At 41.3% G+C, this 20,688-nt stretch overlaps 1 protein-coding gene across 1 annotated transcript in view; it reads right to left on the reverse strand.

Moving 5' to 3' along the window:
• LOC122806893 (A disintegrin and metalloproteinase with thrombospondin motifs 7-like) overlaps window positions 1–20,688 on the reverse strand; it is a 2,879,604-nt gene that overhangs the window by 2,224,915 nt on the left and 634,001 nt on the right. The window contains exon 5 of the mRNA XM_044077696.1: window positions 17,096–17,179. Within this exon, the coding sequence (XP_043933631.1) occupies window positions 17,096–17,179 (84 nt within the window). The remainder of the gene's footprint in view (window positions 1–17,095; window positions 17,180–20,688) is intronic.

Consider the following 20,688-nt stretch of genomic DNA (forward strand, 5'->3'; position numbering starts at 1 on the left):
GCCATTGGAAGTGTTCCCTCATTGAGTGTAGAGTTTCCCCAAATTAAAATTCTTCTGGAGGGGAGGCAGACGAAATGGAGTCTTCTGCATCAGAATCCTCATAAGGTGAGTAAGGTCCTTCATGATGGTCAGATAAATCTGAACCATCCGAGGAATAGTCAGAGGAGAGAGGTTCAGGGGGTTCAGTCCTAGGCCTCTTTTCAGGAGGGGGTTGTGAGGCCCTGTCTGGGTGAGGTTGGGATCCCCTGATCAGAGAAATAAGGTCCTCAGCAAGGCTGAGAATCTGAGAACTTGAGGTAGGTCTGTGAGAGGGAGCCTTTGTAGGTAAGGCCTTGGAAAGTTTAGCTGCTTTAGCCCTGGAAAAGGCCTTGATAGACATAGAAGCAGGGGGTCTAGCTGCCCCACGTGCAGGAGTAGAGATGTCCAACGGAATGGTGTCGGACAAATCTTGCGTGCCTGCTTCTTCAGTAGGAATTTCTGTAGCCGACTCAGCCGGGGCCTGTGTGGCCTCGGTTGTCGGAGGCATGCTTTCGACCGAAGGGAGAACCGAGGTCTCGGTTTCAGCCGAAACCGAGACACTCGCAGTAGGCCTAACCGTGGTTTCAGCCGAAACCGCGGGCCGTGAGTGTCGGTCCTTTTCCTTACGTTTTTTAGCTAAATGTGTAGTCGGAGTCTCCGACGGCATTTTATATGCAAAAGCGGAGCCAAAAAACTCTTCAGCAAACTCCGACCGACGTCTAAGTGTCCGTCGGTTGAAGGAAGCACAGCTAAACAAGCTGATACATCGTGGTCTGGGCCTAAGCAAGGAAGGCAGTAAGAGTGGAAATCCTTATGAGGTATTTGTTTCCCAAAAGCTAAACAATTATTTACTTTGTCTGACATCGGCTGAGGCAAGAAAGAGTTCCCAACGGGGTACTTAGCTTTTTTAGAAGTCTTCAATAGCTAAAATCTCTGGATCTGACCGACCGGCACTTGCAAACAGCTTCTGCTTCGGGCACTGCGCGGCAAGAAAGACTGGGGAAAATGGCGTAGGCTGATGCCTTTATACCCCAGGAGCTATGACGTCGGGTGAAGTGCGACATCAGCCGAGGCCAGACCCAGACTTTGGAATCCAGCCGACCGAAGGGCTGCCTGAGGCAGGACAACCCATATGTTATGACTGCAGATGCATCCTTGAAGGATATCACACTATGACTGTAAGAGATACTAAACATTGGTCATCAACAGTCATGGAACAAGGGGAACAGACTCTGACTGTAAGATATACTAAACATTGGTCATCAACCATTATGGAATAAAAGGAACACACTATGACAGTAAGAGATACTAAAGATTGGTCATCAACAGTCTTGGAAAAAAGGGAACACACTATGACTGTAATAGATATTAAACATTGGTCATCAACGGTCAAAGAACAAGGGGAACACACTATGACTGTAAGATACACTAAACATGGGTCATCAACAGTCATGGAACAATGGGAACACACTATGACTGTTAAGAGATGCTAAACATTGGTCATTACCAGTCATGGAACAAAGGGAACACACTATGACTGTAAGAGATAGTAAACATTGGTCATCAACAGTCATGAACAAGGGGAACACACTATGACTGTAAGAGATACTAAACATTGGTCATCAACAGTCATGGAACAAGGGGAACACACTATAAGAGTTAAGAAATACTAAACATTGGTCATCAAAAGTCATGGAACAAGGGGAACACACTATGACTGTAAGAAATACTAAACATTGGTGATCAACAGTCTTGGAACAGGGGGAATACAGTATAATTGTAAGAGATACTAAACATTGGTCTTCAACAGTCATGGAACAAGGAGAACACACTATGACTGTAAGAGATACTAAACACTGGTCTTCAACAGTCTTGGAACAAGGGGGGCACACTATGACTGCAAGAGATACTTAACATTGGGCATCAACAGTCATCGATCAAGAGGAACACACTATAACTGTAAGAGATACAACAGTCATGGAACAAGGGGAACACACTATGTCTGTAAGAGACACTAAACATTGTCATCAACAGTCATGGTACAAGGGGAACACACTATGACTGAAAGAGATACTAAACATTGGTCATCAACAGTCATGGAAAAAGGGGCACACACTATGACTGTAAGAGATGCTAAACATTGGTCATCAAAACTCATGGAAGAAGGGGAACACACTATGACTGTAAGAGATACTAAACATTGGTAATCAACAGTCATGGAACAAGGGGAACACACTATGTCTGTAAGAGACACTAAACATTTGTCATCAACAGTCATGGAACAAGGGGAACACACTATGACTGTAAGAGATACTAAACATTGGTCATCAACAGTCATGGAAAAAGGGGAACAGACTATGACTGTAAGAGATACTAAACATTGGTCATCAGCGGTCATGGAACAAGGGGAACACAGTATGACTGTAAGAGATACTAAACATTGGTCATCAACAGTCATGGAACAAGGGGAATACAGTATAACTGTAAGTGATAGTACACATTGGCCATTAATAGTCATGGAACAAGGGGAAAACAGTATGACTGTAAGAGATACTAAACAGTGGTCATCAACATTCATGGAACAAGGGGAACACACTATGACTGTAAGAGATACTAAACATTGGTCATCAACAGTCATGGAACAAGGGGAACACACTATGACTGTAAGAGATACTAAACATTGGTCTTCAACAGTCATGGAACAAGACGAACAACTATGACTGTAAGAGATACTAAACATTAGCCTTCAACAGTCATGGAAGAAGAGAAACACACTATGACTGTAAGAGATTCTAAACATTGGTCATCAACAGTCATGGAACAAGAAGAAGATACAGTTGTGTACACTTACCATAAATGTAGATGTTCGAGTGTATTCACTGTTGCAGTCATTACACTTGGGTTATCCTGCTGGCAGGCTACCCTCATTTGGCCTGAATTTCAAAGTTTAGGTCCGGCGTCGGTTGCTGTTGCCTCTTCCCCGACGTCAGTGCGCCAGGGGTATAAAAGATGCAGCCGACGCCATTTTCTTCAGTTTTTCTTGCCCCAGATGTCAGGTGCCCCCAAAAAGGAAGGCTAAAAATATGCCAATAAAACATGCATGTACCAAAAAATATTATATCTTCATCTACAAGCAAATACACCACATAGGTTGTATAGATTATAGAAGTGCAGTTAAGTTCCAGCAAAAGGAAATGGAGGATGGTGGGTGGGTAACCTGGACTGCAAGAGTGAATACACTTGAATATCGGCAATTATGGTAAGTGTACACAACTGTACTATGTTCTTTGTGTTTCACTGCTGCAGTCATTACACTTGGTTGAATCCCAAAGCTATGGTTGGGATGCTGGAGCTAAATAGCATTAGGAGCGGCTATGAGGCCCTGCAGAATTGTAGTGCCAAAGCCTGCCCTGGATTTAGAGCAGAGTGGTAAATGATAGTGCATTGTAAAGGTGTGCAATGAACTCCAGGTAGCAGCCTCTAAAATGTTTCTGGTTAGTACTCCCCTGAGGAAGGCTGCTGAAGTGGCTGCTGCTCTGGTTGAATGTGGCCTAATGCCCTTAGCCACTGGCTTGCCATGTTGTGAATAGCAGAAACGAATGCAGTGGCCTATCCACTTTGAAATAGTCTGCTTTGAGATAGCCTTTCCTTGTGATCCTTCAGCATACGCCACTAGTAGTTGCTCAGTCTTTCTGAAAGCTTTGGTTCTATTCAAGTGGAATCATAGCTCTCTGTGTATGTCCAAAGAATGCAGAATTCTCTCCCCCTTATTCTGTGGGTTTGGATAAAAAGTAGGCAGATGAATAGTTTGCTTAAGGGTCATACTGGGCACTACCTTAGGCATAAATGTCGGGTTTGTCCTCAGAGAAACCCTGTCTGGATAAAAAAATGATAAAAGGTTCCAGAGCCATGAGTGCCTGTAGCTCTGAGACTCATCTTGCAGAGGTTATTGCTAGGAGCAGAGCTGTTTTCCAAGATAAACACTTTATATCAGCTGTAGTGGCTGACTCAAAAGGGGGCAGAGTGAGTTTTTCCAAAACATAATTGAGGTCCCATGCAGGTATTGGTGATCTCCTTGGAAGTCTTAAGTTTTTGGCTCCTCTGAGGTACTGCTTTAATAAAGGAGGAGAAAAGATTGGTGGCTCTGTATTGTAATGAGCCGAAATGGCAGAGGCATGAATTTTTATTGATGAGAAAGATAGGCCTTTGTCCAGCATCTCAGTTAAGTATTGCAACATCTGAGGAATATTTGGTACTGCTGTGTCACTTCCTTGTGCCTGGTTCCAGGCACAGAATCTCTTCTATTTTCCAGCATAAGATTTTCTAGTACTAGGCCTCCTGGCCGCCAAAATATCCATAAGCGCTTTAGTGAGAGGTGTGTTTTGTATGACTACATTAACCACCATGCTGCCAGATTTAAAGTCTTGAGTTGGCTGTGCAGGATCTGATTGTTTTGTTGTGACAATAGGTGAGGAATTTGAGGTAAGGTCCAGGTTGGGCATTGAGACAAGTTCCTTAGGATTGGATACCAGTACTGGCGGGGCTGGGGCAATCAGTATCATTTTTGGCTTCTCTTGTCTGACCTTTAGGAGTACCTTGGGGAGGAGAGGTAGTGGAGGAAAGGCATATACTGTTAAGTTTTTCCAGCTGAAAGATAGGGCATCCACTTTCCATGCTTGTCTGTGATAAGTCCTTGTGCAGAATCTCTTTAGTTGGCAGTTGTGAGGAAAGGCAAACAGGTCTATGTCCGGGCATCCCCATTTCCTTGTTATCATGTTGAAGACTTGTGGATCCAATTTCCACTCGTGGGGATCCATGAGGTTTCTGCTTAGTTCGTCTGCCAGAGTATTTATCTTTCCTGGCAGGAATTGTGCCTGCAGATGTACTTGGTAATTCAATGCTGTGTCCCACAAAGTCATGGCTACTCTGCAGAGGGGGTAAGAATGAGTGCCTCCCTGCTTGTTTATATACCACATGACCGTGGTATTGTCTGTCTTTATCAGTAGATGTCCCAGATGAAGTAGGTCCTTGAGGGCTGTCAGGGCATTCTGAACAGCTAGCATCTCTTTTTGATTGATATGTAGATGCTTTTGACGTGCGGACCATGTGCCCTGAATACATCTTCCTGCCATGTGGGCCCCCCAGGCATAATCTGATGCATCTGTTGTTCATATCTGCCTGGCTGTGGGTAAAGTGAGTGGCTGCCCTTTGTTGTGGTGACAGGCCTTTGCCCACCATCGAAACTCCTGTTGCAGGCAGGGAATGAGAGTAATTATTGTTTCCAGGCTGTGGCAATGCTGAGTCCAAACACTTTTTAGGTACCATTGAAGTTTCCTCATATGCAGTCTTGCATATGGAATTAGTAGAATGCAGGATGCCATGAAGCCCAAAGCCTACAGAATTTTTCTTGCAGATAACTGTGCCTTTGTTGCCAACAGTTTGAAATTGGTAGTCAGTTGCCTTTGTTTGTCTGGTGTGAGATAAGCCATCTGGGCAGTTTATTTAAACTTGCACTCAGGAATATTATCTCTTGAGAGGGTACTAGTTTTGATTTTTGTTCATTCACTGTGTACCCTAGGCATGGTAGTAATCTCTTTACAAATGCCAGATGCTGTAGTAGAATGTCCTTGTTCTCTGCTTGTATGAGGCAGTCGTCCAAGTAAGGATATATTTGTATTCCTCTTTGTCTACAGAATGCAATTAATGGTGTCAGGCACTTTGTGAAGACCCTGGGGGCAGTAGATAAGCCAAAGGGCAGTGCAGAGAATTGGTAGTGCATTGAGTCAACTTTGAATATGAAGTATCTTCTACATGTTTGTCTGATTGGGACATGCAGGTATGCCTCTTTTAGGTCTAAAGTCACAAGCCAAGCCTTCTTGCCCAGCATGGGCAGAAGCTGCTGTAAAGTCAACATTTTGAATTTTGGTGTATCCAGATATGTGTTTAGAATAGATAGGTCCAGTATTGGTCTCCAGGCTTTGTCCTTTCTGGGTACCAAGAACAGTCTTGAATAAAATCCTTGTCCCTGCTCTTCTTCCGGTACTTGTTGAATGGCCCTCATGTCCATGAGGGCTGATATTGTTTTTGTGCCTCTGCCCATTGGTATTTTGGTAGGTCTGGCCAACCATTTGCCCTTGGCAGGGTAGACCTGTATGAACCTTGGGGCTGGGATCTTCCTCTTGGGCATCTGTATCTGCCCCTTTGTGGTCTGTGTGACACTGGAAAGGACCAATTCTTTGTAGGCCAGTGTCTGCTAAATCCTGGAGGCTGTACCTGTGTAAGAAGTCCTTGAATGTTTGCACAGATTTAGCTTTGTCCTCCATTTTCTTTAACACCTCTTCTGCTTTAACACCAAACAAAGTGTCATGCTGTAATGGAGCATCTAATAATTTTGCTTTAACATGATCTGGTAAATTTTGTTCCTTTAACCAAGCACGCCTCCTAACACACTATGAATATAAGAGATACTAACCATTGGTCTTAGTCATGGAACAAGGGGAAAACACTATGACTGCAAGAGTTACTAAATATTGGTCAACAACAGTCATGGAAGAAGGGGAACACAGTATGACTGTAAGAGATGCTAAACACTGGTCATCAACAGTCATGGAACAAGGGGAACACAGTATAACTGTAAGAGATACTAAACATTGGTCATCAACAGTCATGAACAAGGGGAACACACTATGACTGTAAGAGATACTAAACATTGGTCATCAACAGTCATGGAACAAGGGGAACACACTATAAGAGTTAAGAAATACTAAACATAGGTCATCAAAAGTCATGGAACAAGGGGAACACACTATGACTGTAAGAAATACTAAACATTGGTGATCAACAGTCTTGGAACAAGGGGAATACAGTATAATTGTAAGAGATACTAAACATTGGTCTTCAACAGTCATGGAACAATGGGAACACACTATGGCTGTTAAGAGATGCTAAACATTGGTCATTACCAGTCATGGAACAAAGGGAACACACTATGACTGTAAGAAATAGTAAACATTGGTCATCAACAGTCATGAACAAGGGGAACACACTATGACTGTAAGAGATACTAAACATTGGTCATCAACAGTCATGGAACAAGGGGAACACACTATAAGAGTTAAGAAATACTAAACATTGGTCATCAAAAGTCATGGAACAAGAGGAACACACTATGACTGTAAGAAATACTAAACATTGGTGATCAACAGTCTTGGAACAAAGGGAATACAGTATAATTGTAAGAGATACTAAACATTGGTCTTCAACAGTCATGGAACAAGGAGAACACACTATGACTGTAAGAGATACTAAACACTGGTCTTCAACAGTCTTGGAACAAGGGGGTCACACTATGACTGCAAGAGATACTTAACATTGGGCATCAACAGTCATTGATCAAGAGGAACACACTATGACTGTAAGAGATGCTAAACATTGGCCTACAACAGTCATGGAACAAGGGGAACACACTATGTCTGTAAGAGACACTAAACATTTGTCATCAACAGTCATGGTACAAGGGGAACACACTATGACTGTAAGAGATACTAAACATTGGTCATCAACAGTCATGGAAAAAGGGGCACACACTATGACTGTAAGAGATGCTAAACATTGGTCATCAACAGTCATTGAAAAAGGGGAACACACTATGACTGTAAGAGATACTAAACATTGGTCATCAACAGTCATGGAACAAGGGGAACACACTATGTCTGTAAGAGACACTAAACATTTGTCATCAACAGTCATGGAACAAGGGGAACACACTATGACTGTAAGAGATACTAAACATTGGTCATCAACAGTCATGGAAAAAGGGGAACACACTATGACTGTAAGAGATACTAAACATTGGTCATCAGCAGTCATGGAACAAGGGGAACACAGTATGACTGTAAGAGATACTAAACAGTGGTCATCAACAGTCATGGAACAAGGGGAACACACTATGACTGTAAGAGATACTAAACATTGGTCATCAACAGTCATGGAAAAAGGGGAACACACTATGACTGTAAGAGATACTAAACATTGGTCTTCAACAGTCATGGAACAAGACGAACAACTATGACTGTAAGAGATACTAAACATTGGTCTTCAACAGTCATGGAAGAAGAGAAACACACTATGACTGTAAGAGATTCTAAACACTGGTCATCAACAGTCATGGAACAAGAAGAAGATACAGTTGTGTACACTTACCATAAATGTAGATGTTCAAGTGTATTCACTGTTGCAGTCATTACACTTGGGTTACCCTGCTGGCAGGCTACCCTCATTTGGCCTGAATTTCAAAGTCTAGGTCCGGCGTCGGTTGCTGTTGCCTCTTCCCCGATGTCAGTGCGCCAGGGGTATAAAAGATGCAGCCGACACCATTTTCTTCAGTTTTTCTTGCCCCAGATGTCAGGTGCCCCCAAAAAGGAAGGCTAAAAATATGCCAATAAAACATGCATGTACCAAAAAATATTATATCTTCATCTACAAGCAAATACACCACATAGGTTGTATAGATTATAGAAGTGCAGTTAAGTTCCAGCAAAAGGAAATGGAGGATGGTGGGTGGGTAACCTGGACTGCAAGAGTGAATACACTTGAATATCGGCAATTATGGTAAGTGTACACAACTGTACTATGTTCTTTGTGTTTCACTGCTGCAGTCATTACACTTGGTTGAATCCCAAAGCTATGGTTGGGATGCTGGAGCTAAATAGCATTAGGAGCGGCTATGAGGCCCTGCAGAATTGTAGTGCCAAAGCCTGCCCTGGATTTAGAGCAGAGTGGTAAATGATAGTGCATTGTAAAGGTGTGCAATAAACTCCAGGTAGCAGCCTCTAAAATGTTTCTGGTTAGTACTCCCCTGAGGAAGGCTGCTGAAGTGGCTGCTGCTCTGGTTGAATGTGGCCTAATGCCCTTAGCCACTGGCTTGCCATGTTGTGAATAGCAGAAACGAATGCAGTGGCCTATCCACTTTGAAATAGTCTGCTTTGAGATAGCCTTTCCTTGTGATCCTTCAGCATACGCCACTAGTAGTTGCTCAGTCTTTCTGAAAGCTTTGGTTCTATTCAAGTGGAATCATAGCTCTCTGTGTATGTCCAAAGAATGCAGAATTCTCTCCCCCTTATTCTGTGGGTTTGGATAAAAAGTAGGCAGATGAATAGTTTGGCTAAGGGTCATACTGGGCACTACCTTAGGCATAAATGTCGGGTTTGTCCTCAGAGAAACCCTGTCTGGATAAAAAAATGATAAAAGGTTCCACAGCCATGAGTGCCTGTAGCTCTGAGACTCATCTTGCAGAGGTTATTGCTAGGAGCAGAGCTGTTTTCCAAGATAAACACTTTATATCAGCTGTAGTGGCTGGCTCAAAAGGGGGCAGAGTGAGTTTTTCCAAAACATAATTGAGGTCCCATGCAGGTATTGGTGATCTCCTTGGAAGTCTTAAGTTTTTGGCTCCTCTGAGGTACTGCTTTAATAAAGGAGGAGAAAAGATTGGTGGCTCTGTATTGTAATGAGCCGAAATGGCAGAGGCATGAATTTTTATTGATGGGAAAGATAGGCCTTTGTCCAGCATCTCAGTTAAGTATTGCAACATCTGAGGAATATTTGGTACTGCTGTGTCACTTCCTTGTGCCTGGTTCCAGGCACAGAATCTCTTCTATTTTCCAGCATAAGATTTTCTAGTACTAGGCCTCCTGGCCGCCAAAATATCCATAAGCGCTTTAGTGAGAGGTGTGTTTTGTATGACTACATTATCCACCATGCTGCCAGATTTAAAGTCTTGAGTTGGCTGTGCAGGATCTGATTGTTTTGTTGTGACAATAGGTGAGGAATTTGAGGTAAGGTCCAGGTTGGGCATGGAGACAAGTTCCTTAGGATTGGATACCAGTACTGGTGGTGCCAGTCTGGGGCAATCAGTATCATTTTTGGCTTCTCTTGTCTGACCTTTAGGAGTACCTTGGGGAGGAGAGGTAGTGGAGGAAAGGCATATACTGTTAAGTTTTTCCAGCTGAAAGATAGGGCATCCACTTTCCATGCTTGTCTGTGATAAGTCCTTGTGCAGAATCTCTTTAGTTGGCAGTTGTGAGGAAAGGCAAACAGGTCTATGTCCGGGCATCCCCATTTCCTTGTTATCATGTTGAAGACTTGTGGATCCAATTTCCACTCGTGGGGATCCATGAGGTTTCTGCTTAGTTCGTCTGCCAGAGTATTTATCTTTCCTGGCAGGAATTGTGCCTGCAGATGTACTTGGTAATTCAATGCTGTGTCCCACAAAGTCATGGCTAGTCTGCAGAGGGGGTAAGAATGAGTGCCTCCCTGCTTGTTTATATACCACATGCCCGTGGTATTGTCTGTCTTTATCAGTAGATGTCCCAGATGAAGTAGGTCCTTGAGGGCTGTCAGGGCATTCTGAACAGCTAGCATCTCTTTTTGATTGATATGTAGATGCTTTTGACTTGCGGACCATGTGCCCTGAATACATCTTCCTGCCATGTGGGCCCCCCAGGCATAATCTGATGCATCTGTTGTTCATATCTGCCTGGCTGTGGGTAAAGTGAATGGCTGCCCCTTGTTGTGGTGACAGGCCTTTGCCCACCATCAAAACTCCTGTTGCAGGCAGGGAATGAGAGTAATTATTGTTTCCAGGCTGTGGCAATGCTGAGTCCAAACACTTTTTAGATACCATTGAAGTTTCCTCATATGCAGTCTTGCATATGGAATTAGTAGAATGCAGGATGCCATGAAGCCCATAGCCTACAGAATTTTTCTTGCAGATAACTGTGCCTTTGTTGCCAACAGTTTGAAATTGGTAGTCAGTTGCCTTTGTTTGTCTAGTGTGAGATAAGCCATCTGGGCAGTTTATTTAAACTTGCACTCAGGAATATTATCTCTTGAGAGGGTACTAGTTTTGATTTTTGTTCATTCACTGTGTACCCTAGGCATGGTAGTAATCTCTTTACAAATGCCAGATGCCGTAGTAAAATGTCCTTGTTCTCTGCTTGTATGAGGCAGTCATCCAAGTAAGGATATATTTGTATTCCTCTTTGTCTGCAGAATGCAATTAATGGTGTCAGGCACTTTGTGAAGACCCTGGGGGCAGTAGATAAGCCAAAGGGCAGTGCAGAGAATTGGTAGTGCATTGAGTCAACTTTGAATCTGAAGTATCTTCTACATGTTTGTCTGATTGGGACATGCAGGTATGCCTCTTTTAGGTCTAAAGTCACAAGCCAAGCCTTCTTGTCCAGCATGGGCAGAAGCTGCTGTAAAGTCAACATTTTGAATTTTGGTGTATCCAGATGTGTGTTTAGAATAGATAGGTCCAGTATTGGTCTCCAGGCTTTGTCCTTTCTGGGTACCAAGAACAGTCTTGAATAAAATCCTTGTCCCTGCTCTTCTTCCGGTACTTGTTGAATGGCCCTCATGTCCATGAGGGCTGATATTGTTTTTGTGCCTCTGCCCATTGGTATTTTGGTAGGTCTGGCCAACCATTTGACCTTGGCAGGGTAGACCTGTATGAACCTTGGGGCTGGGATCTGCCTCTTGGGCATCTGTATCTGCCCCTTTGTGGTCTGTGTGACACTGGAAAGGACCAATTCTTTGTAGGCCAGTGTCTGCTAAATCCTGGAGGCTGTACCTGTGTAAGAAGTCCTTGAATGTTTGCACAGATTTAGCTTTGTCCTCCATTTTCTTTAACACCTCTTCTGCTTTAACACCAAACAAAGTGTCATGCTGTAATGGAGCATCTAATAATTTTGCTTTAACATGATCTGGTAAATTTTGTTCCTTTAACCAAGCACGCCTCCTAACACACTATGAATATAAGAGATACTAACCATTGGTCTTAGTCATGGAACAAGGGGAAAACACTATGACTGCAAGAGTTACTAAATATTGGTCAACAACAGTCATGGAAGAAGGGGAACACAGTATGACTGTAAGAGATGCTAAACACTGGTCATCAACAGTCATGGAACAAGGGGAACACAGTATAACTGTAAGAGATACTAAACATTGGTCATCAACAGTCATGAACAAGGGGAACACACTATGACTGTAAGAGATACTAAACATTGGTCATCAACAGTCAGGGAACAAGGGGAACACACTATAAGAGTTAAGAAATACTAAACATTGGTCATCAAAAGTCATGGAACAAGGGGAACACACTATGACTGTAAGAAATACTAAACATTGGTGATCAACAGTCTTGGAACATGGGGAATGCAGTATAATTCTAAGAGATACTAAACATTGGTCTTCAACAGTCATGGAACAATGGGAACACACTATGACTGTTAAGAGATGCTAAACATTGGTCATTACCAGTCATGGAACAAAGGGAACACACTATGACTGTAAGAGATAGTAAACATTGGTCATCAACAGTCATGAACAAGGGGAACACACTATGACTGTAAGAGATACTAAACATTGGTCATCAACAGTCATGGAACAAGGGGAACACACTATAAGAGTTAAGAAATACTAAACATTGGTCATCAAAAGTCATGGAACAAGGGGAACACACTATGACTGTAAGAAATACTAAACATTGGTGATTAACAGTCTTGGAACAAGGGGAATACAGTATAATTGTAAGAGATAATAAACATTGGTCTTCAACAGTCATGGAACAAGGAGAACACACTATGACTGTAAGAGATACTAAACACTGGTCTTCAACAGTCTTGGAACAAGGGGGGCACACTATGACTGCAAGAGATACTTAACATTGGGCATCAACAGTCATCGATCAAGAGGAACACACTATGACTGTAAGAGATGCTAAACATTGGCCTACAACAGTCAAGGAACAAGGGGAACACACTATGTCTGTAAGATACACTAAACATTTGTCATCAACAGTCATGGTACAAGGGGAACACACTATGACTGTAAGAGATACTAAACATTGGTCATCAACAGTCATGGAAAAAGGGGCACACACTATGACTGTAAGAGATGCTAAACATTGATCATCAAAACTCATGGAAGAAGGGGAACACACTATGACTGTAAGAGATACTAAACATTGGTAATCAACAGTCATGGAACAAGGGGAACACACTATGTCTGTAAGAGACACTAAACATTTGTCATCAACAGTTATGGAACAAGGGGAACACACTATGACTGTAAGAGATACTAAACATTGGTCATCAACAGTCATTGAAAAAGGGGAACACACTATGACTGTAAGAGATACTAAACATTGGTCATCAGCAGTCATGGAACAAGGGGAACACAGTATGACTGTAAGAGATACTAAACATTGGTCATCAGCAGTCATGGAACAAGGGGAACACAGTATGACTGTAAGAGATACTAAACATTGGCCGACAACAGTCATGGAACAAGAGGAACACACTATGACTGTAGGAGATACTAAACATTGGTCATCAACAGTCATGGAACAAGGGGAATACAGTATGACTGTAAGAGATACTAAACAGTTGTCATCAACAGTCATGGAACAAGGGGAACACACTATGACTGTAAGAGATACTAAACATTGGTCATCAACAGTCATGGAACAAGGAGAACACACTATGACTGCAAGAGATACTAAACGTTGGTCATCAACAGTCATGGAAATAGGGGAACACACTATGGCTGTAAGAGATACTAAATATTGGTCATCAACAGTCATGGAAAAAGGGGAACACACTATGACTGTAAGAGATACTAAACATTGTTCATCTACAATCATGGAACTAGGGGAACACAGTATGATTACTATTCAAAGTCTTGAAAGAAGAAAAATGAAATGTCTCATCTTTGTGGATGTTATTTATGACTTTTGGCAAATTTCACAAAACCATCAAATCCAGCATTCTGGGCATGTCTACGCCAAAGTTTTGGATGCCTATTAGAAGACTGATACGTTAATGATAGTGTTGCAGGAAGATATCCAAATGGTTATGTGAGAAATCATAGCTACCAGGAGAGATGAAGACTCAGAATCATGAGCCAAGATCACAAGCCGTTGTATAGTGCCTGCACAAAAGCTGGATTAGTACTCTGCAGAGATGTACATCCTGGGGCAAATCTCCACAGTGTAACAAGTGCTTGTCATGAGTATGTTCACAGACTTCACTGTGTCAATCACCAGATAGGAGAACACTTCAGAACTCTTTTAAAGTATTATTTTTCTCTTAGGAATGCCTAGGCACTAGTTTAGAGCAGGAGGACATGTTTCAGTTTACTACAAGCAGTTGGTGAAAGGTTGAAAATGCACTAGAGTGCTGATATAACAACATGCAAACAATATACTTTCTCTTTAATTTGAGCTCTAATGTTATTAATAATCCAATTAAGACAAACACTACCTTCAATATGAGAGCCACAACACATCTGTGCAGATAACCTGCATATAACTGAGGCACATTACAGCAAAAACAGCATCGGGGAACATTGTGAGAACTCCAGTTTACAAAAATCTCTGTTTAGCACTTTTTTGTGTGTGTGTGTTTCCAGGACAGATCTTGTCTACTGATTCCTCTACCTGCACCTAATTGTCCCATTCATTTTAGGAGAAAGGGAGTTGGAAATTCCCATGCTAGGCAACAGCCTTTCATCCCATTCATTCCAGGCTACAAACCCTAATTGTCCCTCTTTTCCTAGCATGTTGGGTAGTAGAGAGTGGATCAACTTGCTGTTCCTCTGGGACAGCCTCAGTGCCAATTTCCCCCAGGCTTATAGTGTGTGATACTCTTGACAATGCTGGTTCGATATGTTCAAATTCCAGCAGGTGCAGCACCTAGTGCTCCCACTAGAGTATCAACTTTATGGCAAGCAAGAACCACCGCCATACAACCCCCCGATGGGTTACCCAGCAGTTTCTGCTCATACCAATCCATCACGGCCTGCTGCTAAAGGCACTCAAACTGCCAATCAAACTCAAGTCATCTGCTTCTTGGTAAGATCTTTATCACTCTATTTTGTTGTTTTAATCGTGTCAACAATTGCTCGTTTTTAAGTGTTACTTACTGTTTCATTTATAAACATTTATTGTTGATAAATTGGAGTAAAGTTCAGCATTCTGTACACTGCAGAATGCTAAAAATTACTTACATTGGAGATAGAGCATGTAGCAGTTTTGCTGCGCACAGAATGAAATAATTTATTTATAAATCACGGAGAACATCTAATAATAATTCGCAGTGCTTAATTCCTGAGACACCCATACTTTTCTAATTTGCAAAAACAAAGTAAGAAGTCGTTCCTGATAGTCTCATCCATGATTCATTACAAATGCAAATGCTGAGACCACTGAGTAACAAAGATCTACTAAAACATTTATCAGTGTCACAGAAAAAGGTCAGGCCCAGCTTTGTAGCCTCAGAAATAAAAAGTGAATACAACTGTGTATTGTGCAGAAATGAACAAAATTCATACAGAAATTGTATTAATGACTGCATATAACCAAAATGTTAAAAGCATGAATATAAGCTAATATGGTTTCCAAATCCATCAGACTTACCCAGCAGAGAACATCATAAATATTCATTACTTTTTTACATCTTCTAAGTATTCACTAATCAGGTATGGCGTTTGCCACAGGTGTTGTTAGATCTAACACCCAGTTTTTTTTCATTAATTCTACACATCTGAATTCATTTCCTAACTTGATGTTTGATGCATACAAATGAGGTCTCCACTAGGCATGCTGTCTGAATAGGGATGAAAGACGAGAGAAACAATGAAGTTTTTTTAGTCTGTTATTGTCTAGAAGATGCGGTTAAGTACATGTGATTAAATATCCTGATGCACAGTGTGCTTCTATCCTTTGTTGCTTCAGCCTTAATCACTGTATTAACAACAGTTGTGAAATGGCTACAACATATATATTCTTCCACTTGCAAACTCTGATGCATTGTTGTTGTTGTCAGACTTAACACTGTTTGGAGTGCTGTTTATTTATATAGTTAGACATGATATTAGCTGGAAACATTTTTTTTTACGTGTTCTATGTATGCCTATTTTTCAAACCATACTGTAATGGGGATCACTGTTTATATTTCTGCTGTATTGTACACATGCGTCTATAAGTGTTGTCTGTCACTTTTGAAATGTGGTGTCCCTCTTGCAAATTCTGTACACCATATGTGGTATATATACTATCTAAGAAAGGTTTAGGCCCCAGGCATGGGTCAGGTCATGCCTGGGGGAGGCTAAGACTGGCCTTTTAGATCAGGTGAATGTGGAAAGGAGATGGTAGCAGATGATAGTCAGCTGTGAGAAGCTAAAATGGCTGAAAAAATCAAAGAAAGTGCTACACGGTGTTGCATGTACCTTAACAAATAAATAAATGGCTTTATGAATGAAATATACGATATATACAAAGTGTTGTACAAATGCTGCAATCAACTGTTGTGAGCTGTAGTGTATAAATGCTCTATAGGCACAATAAGGACAGTATTATAAATTGTCCAGTTTTGTGATTGTGACATTATTCACTTTTAAACATACTGCTGCTCTAATGTAGAATAATTAACTGCTATGTTACCTATAAGAGAAAGCATCTCATAAGCTTAAACCTAAATCATGTGTGCCATCCCACCACTCAATCATTAGTCTGATATCCATGTACAGTATAAAGTACTTGCCCCCTCAGAATGAATGGTATAAAGGCCCCAGCAGCAGGGCTCCAATGTACAGTCAGACAGTGCCGCATTGTAGGTCCAACACTGGCTGTTAAATATTAAAGTATGCAAACAGGCAACAAAAGCACAAAGAAGACATTTACTTTGCAATGCTCAGTGACCCAAGGTGCACTCAGTCAAGCCCATGGGAATGAACTGGCAACCAACCAATGATTTTGTACTCACACCCTCTATGTAGTGGACTTCATCTTCTGCATTCATTCCCAAATAAAATAACACACTCCAAAGTGCCTAGTCAGTCTTCAGAGTTTAAACAACTGGGGTTTGGGCCAACATAGGTGCAAACAGAGTTAATAACACTCAGTATAAGTAGCATACAGTACAGTTATAAAATGGCCCAGTTTTAGGATCTCTGACCCCCCCCCCTCCTAACCTTAGAATTGAACTTCTGTGTTTCTGCACATTTCAGTTCTTACCTCCTCTTCTTCTAGGAGAATTAGTCGAACAACAACAATATGGATTGCGTTTCCAATACTGGCATCATGAAACAAACTTGCAACCTGAAAAGACAGACAAATATTGACACCAGAAAGAAATGTTGCTAAATACATGGCAGACTGACTATGACATTAGAGAAAAAGCAATGAATCGGTGCAAAGTACTATAAAAATGTTCATTTCATAAACAAGTTCCATTAAAACTTATACTCACCATAGTACAAACAAATAGGAGAGAATCCCATTTACAAATTTGACATATTACATTTATACATACTATATATACTGACTGCATGTATGCATTTATTAAAATGAAGAAAGGGTCCCCACTGGATGTATATATGTTATAATGACTTCTGAACTTGGTCATCCTTCTGGCATAACATACTGCAAAATTTTTATTATAAGCCTAAATATCTCAATAGTTAAAGGCCAAAATTCAAATGCCAATTGAAGTCATTACTGCTGCCACTTACAGAAATTACTGACATTTCCCATTCGCCATTGTTGTACAACTGTGGAGTTAGCATAAATGTAAGTTGGGGGTATTGGGGTTTACACCTTATAGGGGGTCTTCAAATGGAGGCAAGCCCCAACCTACAAAAACATAGTCTGATGATCATTGTAAGTGGTACTCATTTATTTGGATTTGATTCACTCATACAACTATGCACCAATGAATCAACATGAATCTTTATTCTATACTGCCCCAGGTGCTGTTTCTATTTTGACAGATATTCTTTAAAAATTCAGAGCAAAATTCATTCATTCATGAATATGCAGGCAAGTGCCATTAGGCATAATGCATTATGAGTTACAGTACTTCTTCAAACATCAATACTATATCTGTCTTACAGTGACAATTTTATACTACGTAATACTAGTATATACAGGCTCCAGTAACTCAACATTTATCATTACATCCCACACACACACACACACACACACACACACACACACACACACACACACATGCACCCGGTGAAGAATGGAGAGGCCTTTCTTTGAAACTGAAAGTATGGTTACATGCACAACTAATGCAAACATTGAACATTCTGGAATGATCCTGTTTGTACACATGTCCTCCCCGTGGTTGGGTGGGCGTTCGAAAGACATGCGTAAATGGGCATGTCTTCGGTGAAGATTGGACGTTGAGCTGGCACCTCAGCGTTCGTGAAAATCTACTGCCAATCATTAGCGGACCGGAGTTCCGCTGTGGTGACCCCTAACCGGGGAAAGCTGAAAGGCAACAACAACAAGTACTATTGACTATGTAGTACTTTAAATATTTTCACTTATGTTAAGTTATAATTACTTGTTCATTTATTTTGTCACAAATTGCAAGTAGTTTTTGTAAATATTTTTAAGCATAAAAGGAAATGAAAATGCTACTGTTCGCTACTACTATTGAGGACACCAGTGCAATTTACACTGAAGATTGTTAACAATGTCTTGAAAAAACTCTCTCTGGAATTCAGAAAGATGGCAGTCATGGTCACAGACAGCCCATCACTGTTAACCTTGTATGAGCGATGAGGCCCAATGCTCATTATAAATGAATATGGGGAAACATTGAGAAAACATCTCACTAAATATCATGGACAGTGGGAACAGCATGTATTACTAAGTTTTGTCTGCAAGGAAATAAAAGCATTGCAGTGCTTATTATTATTATTATTATTTCCCATGTCGAGATGAGGGTCTGTGCAACCCTGTGCTCAAAGCAGCATCAGGAAAGAGAAGTAACGTGGAGTTCTTAAAGGGCCACGATTCATGTGTCTTGACCTATTTTTAAGCAAAATAAAATTTGGAAATACAAATATATGAAAATGATGAAAAGGAGAAAGCAAGCACAAGGTAGAACATTAGCTGAAAAATTAAGGAAGGGTGGATTTGGGTAAGATGGGGAATATTTATTTTTTTGTAATTCAGGTGACCATTTAAAAAGATATATGAGGAGATCATTTGGGAAAGGTAGTAAGGGAATAGGAGAAAGCGAAGAGGGTTGGAGTATGTAGCTGGGGTACACAGATGAACATAGAGAACAGACAAGACTGAAAAGAAGTGCTGGCAGTATGAGGGATGGAGGACATGATGAAGAAGGAGATATTGGACATGCAGAGGAAAGACAATGATGATGGGGTACTGGGCAAAAACCACAGAATGGCACAGACATAAAAGGGAGGGAACACCAGGATGGGAAATAGGGTGGGTTGTGCAGTTGCAATCCCTGACAGCCACAACCCAGTGGGAGCTTATCTGGTACCCTGGGTTCCCCTCACCACTGGGTTCTGGCTTAGATGGTGGACCAAGTGTGTGACAGGGATGCAACTCACTGTGTCACCAGAACAGGTTCTCTAACCAGCCTCTTGCCATTGAGCTCCCCCATGCTTTCCAGTTGCTGCTAGGTGACAAAAAATGTCACTTCCACTGTTACTGCTACTGGCTCATTGAAGGGCTGTCTGCAGCTTTTTATTTAGCTTTTTTACTACTCCTCTGCTTCATTCTATGGTCTTTATATAACAAGTGCCCCTTGTCCATCACCAGGTCTACAAACTTCTTCCCCCGACTCACACCAATGTAAGCTGGGGCCAGCACTGAACCTAACAGCAGCCCGTGCCTTCTGAAAGATCATTATATCTTATGACCTAACCTCTGTTTCCCTACCCACCTCCCTTCTGGTCCACAGAATGTCCTCCAGGATGGGAGTGTGTTGAAGTGCTGACATCACTGCTGCCTCCAAGGAAGCTCAGCCAAAGGACTTCCCGACTCTCCTATTCTTCTCAAACCTTCCCACAGCAAGTCCCCAGCCTTCTCCAGGGATCCATTATTGGTAATGCTTGTAGGACTGCCCTCAGTCCTAAGATGGGAATGACTATTCATCCATGGCCATACTCTAAATTACAACAAATAGGAAAGGCCAAACAATAATGATGTAAAAATAGTCTACCAAAGGGAGAGTCAAACCCACTGGTATCATACACACAATCTGCAAGCAACAGGTTAACATATTAAGCTAAATGTATAATTCAATAACTAAAATAAAAACGACACTACTAGGTAAATTCCAAAAACTTAAAAACAACCACAACCACCTTGTACAAGCAAGGTCACAATAAATGTTTATTCCACCAGTTTAACACTTTCATTCCAAAACAAAGGAACGTCATCAGAACTGGCCCACAAAGTCAGTTGCAGTTATTTAAACATTACCTCATGACCCCCTCACTTTAACAAACCAATCTCAGTATTCAAATGAAATATTCATCTAATTAACATTTAATTAATGAAAAAGTATACAAAAACACACACGAAAGCTTGAAAATATAGCATTTCTCTCCAAAATTCTATGAATTTAAATATAAATATTATTTAAACTAAAGCAATAGCATATCCATTTTATGCCTCATAATGTTGCAGCTTCAAGAGAGAAGATATAGAAATTGTTTACTTAAGAGAAAGTATATTGTTAGCATTCAAAGAGACTTCCACCAGTCTGCTAATGGCCAACACCAGGTCATTATCATAAGGTAAAATGCATGGGGCAATAAAAGAATCATACAGCAGATGTA

The sequence above is a fragment of the Protopterus annectens genome, chromosome 7.part0 (assembly GCF_019279795.1).
Source record: "Protopterus annectens isolate FY-2018-M chromosome 7.part0, PAN1.0, whole genome shotgun sequence".
Taxonomy (NCBI): domain Eukaryota; kingdom Metazoa; phylum Chordata; order Ceratodontiformes; family Protopteridae; genus Protopterus; species Protopterus annectens.